The sequence below is a fragment of the Artemia sp. Qi Xiang Cuo genome, chromosome 19 (genome assembly GCF_049724085.1).
Source record: "Artemia sp. Qi Xiang Cuo chromosome 19, ASM4972408v1, whole genome shotgun sequence".
Lineage (NCBI taxonomy): Eukaryota > Metazoa > Arthropoda > Branchiopoda > Anostraca > Artemiidae > Artemia > Artemia sp. Qi Xiang Cuo.
Genome location: NC_142812.1, coordinates 29927449 through 29941852, shown reverse-complemented (window position 1 = coordinate 29941852; position 14404 = coordinate 29927449). Strand labels below are relative to the sequence as shown.

The 14404-nt window shown below is 35.2% G+C and overlaps 1 protein-coding gene across 1 annotated transcript in view; it reads left to right on the top strand.

Moving 5' to 3' along the window:
- Positions 1 to 14101, top strand: part of LOC148940712 (ectopic P granules protein 5 homolog) — a 61300-nt gene extending 47199 nt beyond the window's left edge. Inside the window, exons 13-15 of the mRNA XM_089104752.1 lie at positions 5130 to 5352; positions 9643 to 9852; positions 13759 to 14101. Of these exons, the coding sequence (XP_088960878.1) occupies positions 5130 to 5352; positions 9643 to 9852; positions 13759 to 14047 (722 nt within the window). The 3' untranslated portion in view covers positions 14048 to 14101. The remainder of the gene's footprint in view (positions 1 to 5129; positions 5353 to 9642; positions 9853 to 13758) is intronic.
- Positions 14102 to 14404: the final 303 nt, after the last annotated feature.

Below are 14404 nucleotides of genomic sequence, written 5' to 3'. Positions count from 1 at the left end.
TGGGCAGAAAGAGAAAAGTTCGTCTACAAGATGGGTCTATGCAAGAGATTAATTTGGATGTGTCTCAGGAATCCGCGGAATCTAGCAATGAGAGACACGAACTAAAAAGTCTATCAGATAATTTCAGCAAAATCTTGGAGATTGTTACTGCAAATAGCTCTAAATTGGATGTATTAACAACTGGGTTCAGAGGCCTTGAGGATCGTGTTAAAAGCCTAGAAACTACAGTAACTGACTCGATAGCGATAGTTTCAGCGCTAGAACCGAAAGTTGCTGCAATTGAGAATGAGAATAAGAATATGACAAATCAAGTGAAAGTCCTCGTTGATGAAAATCAGCTTTTGAGATCCGAGTTGACTAGTATCTCGACACGAATGATGAATTTAGAAAGCAAGCCTTCAGAAAACAATATTTTGATTTGGAATATTAAAGCAAAGGATGAAATTGAAGGTGCTACAATTTTCAAGGAGATTGTTGTGCAGGGTCTGGGTTTAGATGATGTTCCGTCATTTAAGATTTTGGACTTTAAACCAGATAAGAAATTCTTGAAAGTTGACTTATTTTCGAAAAGCTCTAAATTACTACTGCTGAAGAACGCGAGGAAACTGCAAGGAAAGTCTATTTGTGGTTTTCAGAATATTTTTATATCAGATGATGCTCCGCAATGTGTTCGAGAAGCACGAAAAAGCTGATCTTGACTCGCATGAAGCTACGTGAACGCGGCATAGAAAGTTGGGTCTCTAAGTCCGTGCCCCCCTGCTTGTTCATAAGGCGTCCAGATGGCTCAGTTACAAAGTACAATGCTGGTGAATTTGTACAGGAGCTTATTAATCCCCAAGATGGTGAAATGGCGACTAGCAGTGGGCGTATCCAAGCTGGTCGGAGAGGCGCTAGAGGTAGTGGAGTGGCGTTCTGAAATGATATTAGATGAAATTTCCCTTAGTCTGTTTGCTAGTGAATTATAATAAGTGAATATTATGTTATGGTGAAGTTAATAATCAGGTTCCCTGAAGTTAACATACCAGAGTATTAAAAAGTATGTGTTTTGACAATAAGCATGTTTTCGTTGTATCTTTTCGTTATTTTGATTTTTTCTATGTTTCTTTTGTTTTTTTATATTACTTTCGTTCCGTTATATGATTGAATATTTGGGATTTTTGTTGCTGAGTACAAGTTCTGCCCTACAATGTGCGTTGAAATTTGATAATGGTATTAAATAATGAGAGACTGGCGCTGCTTGAGAATAGTCACGTAAAGTTTGCGGATCGAATGAATGAGACGTTAAATCGAGAGTTTGATGGAGATGGGAATAATCAGGTTTGTTTGGAAAATTCTAAGTATGTATTTGAAAGTGATCTTAAGGATTATGTGACGCGGCGGGGGCCACAAACTCTGCATATATTACATCTAAACTGCCGGGGGTTAAATAGGTCTCTACATTATATTTCAGAATTGTGTTCGGATCCGAATTTTGATGTGTTGGCGTTGACTGAGACATGGCTTCGGAACGATAATTCGTCTTTGTTAGATATTAATGGTTATGAATTTATTAATAGGAATAGGGAGACTCGACAGCATGGAGGATTAGCAGTTTATATTAAATCAGGTTTTGCAGTTAAGACTAGACAGGATATTTGCATTTATCGTGAAATGATTTTTGAGTCAATGGTGTTGGAAATAAGTAGAAATGGATCCAAGTTTTTGGTTCTTATTTTGTATAAGCCGCCTTCTGCTTCAGAGATAGAGTTTTTAGAGTTATTGGAGCAGAAATTGGAAATGTTGAATGTATCAGGTTGCCCAAGTTTCATAGCGGGTGATTTTAACATAGATATGATGGTACTTAGTAATCGTGCAACTACTAGTTTGTTAAATTTAATGTCTAGTTTCGGATTGTTCCCAGGTATAAATATTTGTACAAGGATTTGTAACACGTCAGCTAGTTTAATTGATAATATATTCACGAACGTGAATTTTTGGAAACCAGGAGTGCTGGTAAATGATGTTTCAGACCACTGTGGAGTGTTTCTTTCTGCTGAAGTGGACCATAATTATACAGCTGGGAGTTTTTGTAGCCCAATTGTACCGACTGTGGACGCGGATTCTCTTGTACGATTTAAGAATGATTTAGAGTGTATGGATTGGGAGTTTTTGAATGCAATAAGTGATCCGGATCTTAAATTTTGTAAGTGGTATGATCAATTGTGTAGTAGTCTAAGAGAAAATTGCCGGATGCGTAAAAAAAAAAAACAAGAGTAAATATGATTCTGCAAGAAAACCGTGGATTACCAGTAGTCTTCTTAGATCTATGAAAAGGCGCCATGAATTATATAAAAAGAGTATAATTGAGGCAAGCGTACTAAACCAGCAAATTTATCGTAAGTATAATGTTGCTTTAAATAAATTATTGAGGAAGGCTAGAATTGAGTATTTAGCTAAAGAATTTAAGAAGAGTGAGGGTAACCCGGCAAAGACGTGGAGTCTCCTCAGGCCTCTTATTGGCAAGAGAAGAGTTACGTTGCCAAATCTTCAGTCAGATCAAACTCCAGTTCAACTTTCCAATCAGATGTGTGATTATTTTTCTAGTGGAGGTAATAATGTTGCCGGATCTATTTATTGTGATAGGAGTGATGGTACTTTTGATCAATATCTTCCTCCCAGTTGTGATACTTCTATTTTAATGACTAAGGTAACGGAAAGTGAAATAACAGATGTAATAATGGCTATGAAAAATAAAGCTTCAGGTGTTGATCTAATATCTATAAGAGTGCTAAAGTTTGTTCTACAATGTGTTATTAAACAACTGGTTTCACTAATAAATGGTTGTTTTAAAAGTGGTGTGTTTCCAAAGTGTTTGAAACGAGCAAAGATTGTTCCAATATTTAAGGGGGGTGATAAAAATGATATAAGTAATTACCGTCCCATTTCGCTGCTACCAGTTATTGCTAGAATTTTCGAGAAGCTAGTATATATAAGGCTAGAAAAGTATCTTGAAAAGAATTTGTTTTTTTATCAAAATCAATTTGGTTTCAGAAAAGGTTATTCTAGTGAGCATGCAATGTTGTTTTTGACTACATATGTTAATGATGCATTAGACAATAACCTTAAAGTTGCATCAATTTTTCTGGATATTGCGAAAGCGTTCGACACTGTATCTTATGATATTTTGTTAATGAAGTTAGAAAATTGTGGTATTAGGGGAAATGCTTTGAAGTTGTTAGAATCATTCTTAAATTCAAGGTCAATGTTTGTGGAGGTTAATGATGCACGTTCTGACAGTAGATTTATAAATTGTGGAGTTCCCCAGGGATCACCCCTAGGCCCACTTTTGTTTTCTATTTATATAAATGATTTGTCAAGTGCAGTTGATGGGTTGTATACTATTATTAAACCTCCTCTAGAGGCACTTAAACCTAGTAAAGCCCTAGTTATGTTTGCTGACGACACGAAATTAACCGTATGTGGTAGGACTGAGAATGAATTGATGTCGCAATTACGAGAAGGTTTTAAGAATATAGAAAGGTGGATGAGAAGTAATAGGTTAAAACTTAATTGTAATAAGTCTAGTTTATTGATATATAGCAGATCTCCAAGTTATTACCCATGGGTGAATAATTTAAGTAATGGTACATCAATGATTCCACGAAAGAGGAGTGTTAGATATTTGGGGATTATTATTGATGAAACTTTAAGTTTTGTAGATCATATTGATTGTGTGTCTATGAAACTTGCACGTAATGTTGGAATTATGCGTAAACTGAAAAATTTTCTCCCAACTAGTATATTAAGATTATTGTATTTTTCAATTGTACATCCATATCTATTATATTGTTCTTCAGTATGGTCGTCTACTTTTGGAACGCATCTTCTGCCCCTGCGTGTACTACAAAATTCGGCAATAAGGCTTTTGATTGGTAAGGATAATAGAGGATCATCTGTTCGTAATGAGTTTATGACGCTGAAGATTCTACCGGTATCGGGTCTTTTTAAATTTTATAAAACACAGTTCATGTTTAAGTATCTTTATGGTAGTGTTCCTGTTTGTTTTAAGGGAATGTTTGTGAATGGGGGTGATGTTCATGAGCATGGAACTAGAAATTTGGAAGAATTTCGAAGACCGATTCCGCAAGCGACAAGATCATTTTTTTTCTATCCGTCATGCCGGTCCGAGTGCTTGGAATAGTTTACCAGTGGAACTTAAATGTGTGGATGACCTGCTGCTGTTCCGTAGTTTATTGAGATCGTATTGTTTAGTAATTTATTATTTTTAATGAATTGGCTAAAAAGGGGGGGGGTACGTGATTATGGTCAAGTGGTTCCGTATAGTGTGTTAGTACTAGTTTTTGAGTTGGAGGGCAGAACTTGTATTTGTATTCATATTAACTGAAAAGAGTTATTATTTTGGATCTTATTTTGTTATTATGATTTTTTATGCGTCTAGAAGGGATTACCCCCGCACAAGCTTGCTTCTGGGGGTATTTTGTTTGTTTGTTTTTTATGTATATAGTAAAATAAATCCCAGTTATAAATTGAAATTGAATGCCTCGTTTTTTTTTTTTTTTTTTTTTTTTTTTTTTTTTTTTTTTCAAGAACAACCAATATATTCTGTCTTTAAAATCACATTTGGGTTTCATACCTTAATGTTGAATTGAAAACATGTAGAAACTTCAAAGTAAAAAACCAACGGACTGCAAGAGGTAGATTTAATTAATCACCTTCATCAGCCTCATTACTCGAGGTCTCTTTAACAAAATAATATTGGAAAAATAAGATAAAACATTATTTTGGAAACATCCTTAGTAGTTTGAAGTTGATAAAGCTATTAGAGAAGTTTAACTTCTTTCTGGTTCAACCACTTTCTGGTCTGGTCTAATAGTATAACAAGATGGTCGCATAGTTTCTTACCTCTGAAGAATTTATTAGTCTTATCTGCGAATTACGAATAAATTATTTATAGCATTGAAAAGAAACCTACATAGGCCTACAAAAAACTCGATGAATGGTTGGGCTTTGAAATAGAGCAATCAAACAGTAGCCTAAGCGTTTTAAGTGTTTTTGTTTTTTATATTGTTCTTTTTCTGCTACAGTAAGTACCAACTCAGCAGTTTTCAAATTTAATTTGTTTGATATAGGTGAATCTCGCCTTGCTTATTTAACCTGGGACTCAATACTGCCGCTTGTTCACCTGCCAGACAACTTCTGTATCAGCAATTTCATGGGAAAATGTTTGGAAAAGAATTGCTTCTTGTGTTTGTATGTGTATCTGTCAAAGAAAATAGATGTGGCTGAATCTGTTGATTCGTACTTCGTTATAATTGATGTCTATGAAAAATGGCTCAATGAGTCAGTTATCAAGTAAGTTAGCTTATAAGTTTAGCCTTGCTGGTATTTGTACCATTCCCCTTACATAGCTACCATTTACGGTGAGAAAACAGCTCATGCATGGTAATTGTGCCAAAAGACCGAATTTTTCACGTCAGATTGGCCGGTTCACTCGCAAACAGCAAAATCAAAAATATCGCTAGTCAAAAATTTTGATCAGCACTAGTTTTATGCAATAAAATTGTAATAATAGTCTACTTACAGATTTCGGGTAGATCAGGAAGGGAGTTATTGTTCTTATCAGTGGAAAATCTGGATAATTTTTGGTCTTCTATTGGACTGAAGCTATCCTCGCCCCATCCTATAGACACCCATGGATATTTAAGTATATCCAGCCATTATTTTATCAAACAAATCTCTATGTATTGCATTTTGGATATCGAGATCGTTGACTAAAGAAGGTCCTGTTTTGTTGTCCTAAGATAAAAAAAAATTAGCGTAAAAAAAGGGAAAAAATGATTTTTTCGCTGAAAGTTCCCTCCAGTCTACTTACGCTGAAAGTATAATGCTGATTGGGGAAAAACAGAGTTTGTCGCATTTTGGGTTTCACGAATAAATACAGCCTTTTTTTTCTAACATATTCTTTTCCTCTTAGGTTCATTTGGCTCAGTATACATTTTGATTAAGTTGCTAGAAAATTTGGCAAGTTGTTAACAAATTCGGGTGTCACGAATCAATACAACGACGCTTTTCCATTGCTTTTGTCTTCACTGATGTCCCTTTGTCTCTGACCACATGCTCTATAAGTAAAATCTGATTTTGAAAAACAAATTTGGTGGCCCTGTTGATACTTCGTGTATTGATGCAACCAATCTTCAGAAAATTGTGTGCCCTATAAGTAACTAGCCTATCAGTGAATTCAAAAAAAAATGTGGGCATAATTTTGAACCTCATGGACAGATAACAGCCAAACTTATTTTTACATTTATTGTCTGTACCGTGGTCCATCTTTCCAAAAAACATATGAACGTCATGTTAAAGCTGATTAGAAATACAAAATTTAAGGCTGTGTTTTGTGCGTCCTGAGCCTTTTACTCTTAAAGTCTGGGATGATAAAAAGACTCTTAGAGTCAAGTAACTGAGCTGAAAACATATATTTTGACTCCTGGCGCATTGGAGAAAATAAAAAAAATTAATACTCATTGCCCTCTTAAAAAAAAACCTGAAAGTTTAACTTGACACTGCTTCCTCTCCCTTTTGTTTGCGAGGAGTGTTTGCGATACGCTATTTTGATAGCCTAGGTGAATATACCGTCTTTTAGTTTACCTCACAGCTTTACTGTAAATAGATTACGAGTTTTAGTGGGGATAATATTTCCAAGAGCTTTAGGCCGATCGAAGACAAACACTTATTATTATTATTATTATGTATTGATAAACAGTCATACATTAAAAGACGGACCTACAATGAAAAAAAAAAAAAAGAAACAATACAAAGAAAACAAAAACGAATGAACAGCAACACACAGAATACGAATTACAATTATTATATGAATTTCAGTTATATTACATGTATAACATGGCTTTCTGCTCGTGATTTATTAGTCCCCGATTACGTCTACATATTAAATTTTCCAAGTGCAGTGGTTGGATCGGCAACCCCATAATTCCTAACGAAAAAGGAGTTGCTTGTCCAAATTGCTAAACGGAGAAGGTATTTAGCAAATCTAAAATAGTAGGAATGGATTATTTTTTTTTCGGATTAGAAATAAATTTATAGAAGGGGGAGCATAGAGTATTTGAGGAAGGGTAACAGCATTGAAAAGGCTTACAAGAATTTTGCGATTAAAGCGCAGCTTACAGGAGACAACGTGTCCATATGCTGCCGATATTTTTCGTTTAGGGTGATCTATGAGAAGGTTCCGAGTGTGTTTGATTGCGGATCCTATAGAGAAACCTAAATAATACATGTAATTGACAGATTTAACGGAAAAAATATCAAGGTTGGAATTAGTGGAGTTATTCGTCCTGTTAAAATAAACGACTTCAGACTTTTCTGGATTAATGCTGAGACCAAGTTTTTAATATTCTGACTGAAGAACTTTGAGCATTTGTGAATTCCCCAGAGGGGTACGGCTTATATTGAAAATATCATCAGCATAGCTTATAATAGATACATCTAGAAAATTATGAATGCATGAGGTAGGAGAAGCGTCTTGAGCATTGATTACGGAATTATTAAATAGACATGGTGACGAGATGGCTCCCTGACGAACACCTTTAAATACCGGGATAAACATATCATTAGGATTAGGAACTGAATTTATTTCAGACGAAATTTTTAACCGCACTCTCGGGCCAGCGTACAAATCTTTTAAAGACCGAATTATGACTGGATTTACGCCTCATCTAGCAGCGCTTAACAGGATAGCAGGGTGGATTAGGGAATCAAAGGCTCGCTTAACGTCGTTGCTCGCGAGAACTAGGCTGTCACGAGAAGAGTGAGCGTCAAGCAGGATATTTGAAATAGTGGATAGAGCATCCTTGCAGCTGACTCTACGACGAAATCCAACCTGACGTGCAGGACTGCAGCCCTTTTCTTCGAGTTCATTAATAAATGTTAATTCGAAAAGTTTACATAGAGACGTGGCCACAGTAATAGGACGGAACGAGGAGCACTGACTTGTTTTTTTTACCTTTCTTGGGAACTGGGGTTAAGTCTCCTATACGGGACGTTGAGGGATCAACACCCTGAGTGAAAATAATCTGAAAAAAAATAGTAAGATGTTCAACTAGGGTATGATTCCCCGACTTACTTTGGAAAGCATTAATATTATCACACCCAGAGGAGTGTGATAACTTATTTTATTATTTTATTATAAGATGTGGGAATTAAATTTATACAACTAAATTTAGTTGTAAGCTAGTCTCGAGCTAAGTCTTGACTCAGTCCAAAAACAAGCGAAGCCTTGACTCGGTGCGAAAACAAGCAAATTCAAAGCATTCCAGGTTTGGTAACTTTGCGTAAGAATAAAGTACTGACTCACAAGAAAACAAGCTAAGTTGGGAATCGGTACACGAGCTATTTCCTGAATCGGTGGAAAAACAGGCCAAGTCTTAAATTTGCACAACAAAAAGTCGTAACTAGATGTAAAAACAAGTAAGTGCTGAGTTGTGTAATTGGGTAAATCGATCTCGAGGCTTACATCAACTATAAAAATTTGATGCCTGATAGTGCTTTTCCCTAGCAAACTCCGAAACCTAGGTAGTAAGCACTTCATTTCGAGTGAATATAGGCATTTAAACAATTTTGGGTCCTTCTCGGGCAAGCTACCACAGAAGACACTAACCTCGGGCAATCAATCCCTGGCAAAAATATTTTAAATCCCAAGTTTTGCCTACCACATTGCAGTCTAGCGTCCGTTAGATGAGCAGCTTCGCTGGATCACCCTAAGCTGTCCCTCGGTAGCCTTTGCGTACAGTTATGATCGGATCTCTTTATGGTTTCGCTTCATGACTGAAAAAATAAAGAAGTTCTCTAATCTTACCATGTAATACCAATGAACCTATTTCTTGATCGATATTTGTTCTCTCTGATTGAACTGAAATGCTTTGTTTTCTTGACATAGAAAAAAGAAAATATCTACTTCTAGCCCAATAAGTCTACCCCAATAAAATTGAAATATCTGATAAGTTTCTAAAAACGTTTAAACTTAACCTCAGACATCGATCCTCTTGGTTTAATGTAGTGCGGATTACAAAATATCTTCCCTTTTTTGTTTGTATTTTCTTTTGTTATAGCTTCTTGCATTATTTAATCTTTTTGTAATATTTACACGTTCATGTTAGCTTCAAACTTGTGTGGTGAATAAACAAACTGTATTATATTCTTTTTTATTTCATAAAATAAAATAAAACAAATGCATGACGTTTATAACCTGCCACTTGAATAAATCTAAATAAATCACTGTAAATTATTGACTAGATGCTCATGAATCACAAGATAAAAAAAATTTGTATTTTGCCGCTTTTCATTTTAGAGTTTTGTCAAATTCCCTAATGCGCATCAATGAAACCCCAACAAAAAGGTAGCAGAAGCAGAACTGCATCATAAACTAACTTGGTATATCAAACCAAGGTATACTTTTGAATACAACCGAGAAATCGACAAGTACTTAAAAGCCTTACAAGGTGGTGAACGGACGGTAAATGAACCCTAACTTTCTATACAGCTATATTTAAAGTCTTCTTTAGATCACTTTTAAGGGCACTATTTTTAGCATTGGTCCAAGTTTGAATGTAAGTTGGCTTCTTCTTTTTCTAGGGAAGGAGCAGAGCCAAAATTTGTATTGCTCTTAAGTTTGGTACTATTGATTTTACAAAGGATCAACATCTCAGAATTGAATGAAGCAAGAAATTCTATGATTGAGCGCCTCGTTGATATCTCCAATCATTTTATTTCGCTCTGTGAAATTCGTTCATCCTGGAATTTATTGAACCGCTTCAGATCAAAAATACAAACTCTTTCTTTGAGGTAAGGAGGTTTTAGAATCCACTGTGATGAGGCTATGATGAATCACATTTGGAGGGTCCAAAGACCTGAAATGCCGAATTTTGTGAACGAAGCGGCTTCATAAACTGTACAGCTTCTGGATTTATGATTCACAAGGTTTTTGCCAAGGCCTTTTCACACTAGTATGTACCATTTCACATACAGACCCTTCAGCCCTAACAAGACAAACCATATCCTCTATGGTTACAGTAGCAATTTTTGGAACTTGCGAAATATTGATTTAAATTTTAATTGGTGTAAAGTCGTTGAAAGTATAATTTGCTTTTAAAAACTTTTTATTGGAACTTCATCTTCCAGTAAAAAGTTTTCATCATGCTAATGATCTTTGCTCGTTTATCACTAATCTTAACAACTTTCAACGTGCCTATTTTTTTTATTGAGAAAATAGCCCCTTTGAGACATAAAAACAGATTGTGACTTCATTTACTAATTTTATTATTCTTATAAAGATGACTAGAAAAAAACAAATAAAAGTTAACTATTGCTTAATATATAATGATATTAATTTCCGGAAGTTTTGGCAATTTTTGATATTTCAACGTAATTATTATGAAGGAGAAAATGAATTGAACCTATGTAATTTTTGGCTTCTTTAGGGCAAAAGCCATCCAGACCCCCATCCTAAGATCTCTATACGACACGCAATGTAGTTTTTTTGTGTTTTCATAAGCAAAACTTGCACTGTCCAGATTATATTTACTTTCCAATGAAACGTTCATGACATTGAAGTTTTTGAGGGTTGTGGATAAAGGGGATGGAGCACCAATCATATTTGTAAAGCTGATTAGCTTTAGGATTTTTTTTCTTTTTATTATTTTTTTTCTTCCTGTTATTATTATTTTTTTCTTCCTGTTATTGATGTCATGACAAATACAGAAAAAGTAGAAGGCGATCTCTATTGTTATTAAATACAAAAAAAAAAAACTTTTTTTTAATTGAAAGTAAGGAGCGACATTAATACTTATACGAACATAAATTATTTCGTAAATGAAAGGGCCTGTTCCCTCCTCAACGCCTTGCTCTTTACGCTTAAGTTTTTTATTGTTTAAAAATAGAGTTGTAGGAAAGAGTCAAACTTTAGTGTAAAGAGCGAGGTGTTGAGGAGGGGACAGCCCCTTTCATATACGAAATAATTTCTGTTCGTTTTAAGTTTTAATGTCGCTCCTTACTTTCAGTTAATAAAAAAACTTGTTTTTTATTTAATTTCTGAACGTTTTTTAATTAATGCAGGTTTTGATTTTGGCTCACCGCACATGAATAATTAAAACGAAATTTGTATATTAACTTTACTTTTTTTTGGCTAAATAGCTTTCTCGGAATTTTGATCGGACGATTTTGAGAAAAAAGGGGCGGAGGAGGGTCCTAGTTGCCCTGCAATTTTTTTTGTTACTCAAAAAGGGCGCTAGAATTTTAATTTTATTTACGAACGTTTTTATTAGTAATAAATACACGTAACTTTCGAATTAACTTACGTAATGAACTACAATATTCGTATATTTTTATTACGTATATGAGGGAGGTTGCCCCCTCGTCAGTACCTCGCTCTTTACGCTAAAGTTCGAATTTTGTTCCAATTCTTTAAGAATGACTCCTGAATGACAAAGGCCGTTTAAATAGAATAAATAGCTCTAATGAAAGTACTAAAAAAAACTTTAGCGTAAAGAGTTTTTTATTGACTTGAGGGTGAACCCCCTCATATACGTAATAATTTCTCTTTGTTTTAAGTTTTGATGTTGCTCCTTACTTTCAGTCGAAAAACTTGTTTTTTTATTTAATTTCTGATCGTTTTTTAAATAATGCTGGGAAATCCAGCGCCCCCTTCATAGCAATGTCTCTTTCCCCATGAAAACTTCCTCCATGGAAAGATCCTCCCCACGACCCCCCCCCCCCCTACCAGAATAAATCCCCCTTGAAAACGTCGGCATACTTCCCAATAACCAATAATATATGTAAACATTGGGCAAACTTTATAACTTGCAGCCCTTCCCCTGGGGACTTTGGGGGATTAAGTCATTCTCAAAGACATAGTTATTAAATTTTTCGACCATGTTGAACAAAATGGCTATCTCAAAATTTTGATCTGGGGACTTTTGAAAAAAAATGAGCCTGAGAAGGGGCCTAGTTGCCCTCTAATTTTTTTTTGTCACATAAAAAGGGCTCTAGAGCTTTTAATTTCCATTCGAATGAGCCCTCCCGCTATATTCTAGAAACACCGGGTCGATACGATCACCCCTGGGGAAAAAAACAAATAAACACGCATCCGTGATCTTTCTTCTGGCAAAAAATATAAAATTCCACATTTTTGCAGATAGGAGCTTGAAACATCTAGGTAGTGTTCTCTGATGCGCTAAACCGGATGGTGTGATTTTTATTACGGTTCTATGAGTTTTAAGGGGTGTTTCCCCCTTTTTTTGAAAATGAGGCACATTTTCTCAGGCACGTAACTTTTCATAGGTAAGACTCAGCTTGATAAAACTTATACATTTGAAATCAGCATTAAAACCTGATTCTTTTGATGTATCTATTGGTATCAAATTCCGTTTTTTAGAGTCTCGGTTGCTATTGAGCCGGTTTGCTCCTTATTACAGTTCGTTACCACGAGCTGTTTGATAAATCAATATCAGAGGGAGTGCTCAGCTTTCTTCATTTGTGACTCTTTAACTGTTTTATTTGTGAATTTGACTGGAGCGTTTGTTTTCTGGATCAGTGACACAAATTTTTCAGCCTTTTCCCTCCACTGCTCAAAATCTGAAGCTCTTCGACCCACCCTTCTCATTTTTTTTGCCCACAGTACCTAAAAGTTTCTACTTCATGGACATCTTCACTGACAACAGTACCTAAAAATCTTGTGAGCATCAGAAACAAATTAATTGTTACTGTACAAAGGAGAAATGCTCTCTTCAGGCACCCTTCGTATAATGTCACATGATCGTTCCGGCTTAGGGATTTTCTGGGAGTTACGGGCACTCACAAATTGAAATTGGACAGTGTTTGCCACTTAACATTTAGGTGCTCTTTTAGCTTCGGATATAAATTCATTCCAGTGTTTCCGCTCCAGTTTCCCTAAAATAAGTTTCTTACTTTTTGATAATACCATGCTTTCTTCTGAGGTTTGTTAGGTGATATTTGTGCCTACGTTGCCGAACCAAAAAATTTAGACAGTGACCCCCAGCCCGACACAGAGAAAGAATCAGAATTTAGTCTTTCTCTTTTTCAGAATATTGTGAAAACTGGAATTTGTTTGTGATGCAACGCATATAGGCATTTATGGTATTAAATTGTCATAATTTGAGTGCAGGCACAAGCAGATTTTTTTTTTGGGGGGGGGGGAATAATGAGAAAAGTCAGGGGCGCAATAATAAAAAAAATTAATATCTTGAAAAAGAAGCACTCAGAAATTATACAAAATTAAGCGTTTTGGGGTGAAAGGGCCCAAGCTCCCGTACTGAATGAATCCGTCTATTAGTGATAATTGACACTACTGTTCGATATGAGGCACCCTTGGTTGATATAGCTATATAATTAATGCTTGCTTAAGAGGTTTTATTTTAATGTTACTACTATTTGTTTTGGAGGCCTCGCTCATGTTTGGTGCTAAGTTACACCGAAAAACTTCTTTCTTATGTGATCAGAGGTATTAGGAGTTTCGTGATAATGTCGCAATATATTATTTAATATATTATTAAATTCGCAATAGTGATGCTTTGTATGTGGTTGGTATCTGAAAAAAAAAAAAAAAAAAAACTTGGGCAAGAGAAGTAGGATCATAGTAGTTTGATACGGGAAAAATAGACCTGTTCAAATCAATTTTGGCAGCACGCCACTATTGAACCCTTACATGAAATTACAATTGTCGTATTTTTGTAGAGGAATGGTGCTTGTTACTCTAGTATTTCACTACATAACTAAAATAGTTTGGAAGCTGAGTCAATCAAGCGAGATGACAGCTACAGAAAAAGATAGTCTACAGACCATTAGTCACGCCTGGGAAGAAAGATTGAATTTTATCAGGAATAATAAGACATTTAGTGACTTTGCATCTGTGATTGAAGATGGCATTAGATTATCGGATCGAGATTCTACTTTTAGTCAGTGGAAGGAATTTTGGTTTGTTGTTTCGAAGCCTTTTAAATGCCGGTATGTAACTTGTGTTTGATTTTTTGTTGATTTTTTTTTTCGTTGCGCATTTCAAGAATAAACATTATAATAATAGAAATAGTGTTTGATTGGTTTTAGACCTGAAAATTAGGCTCGTGTCGTTAAGTTGTGTCTAAACTTTTATATAGTATGAGATAAATCCTTGACCAAAAAAATTCGCTCTATATATATATTTTTTTTTTTCTCGCTGCTAGAGCCTTCTAATGAAGGCTTTGTAGGTGGTGTTCGAAAGAACGTATACCATAATTCAAAGGTAACTTAATCAAAGTTGGTATGTAACTAAAAAGCGAAATTGTCTTTAATTGCCTTTCTTCTTGCTTGTCTCTGTTAGTTAGAATACTCTAAGTAAAATCAG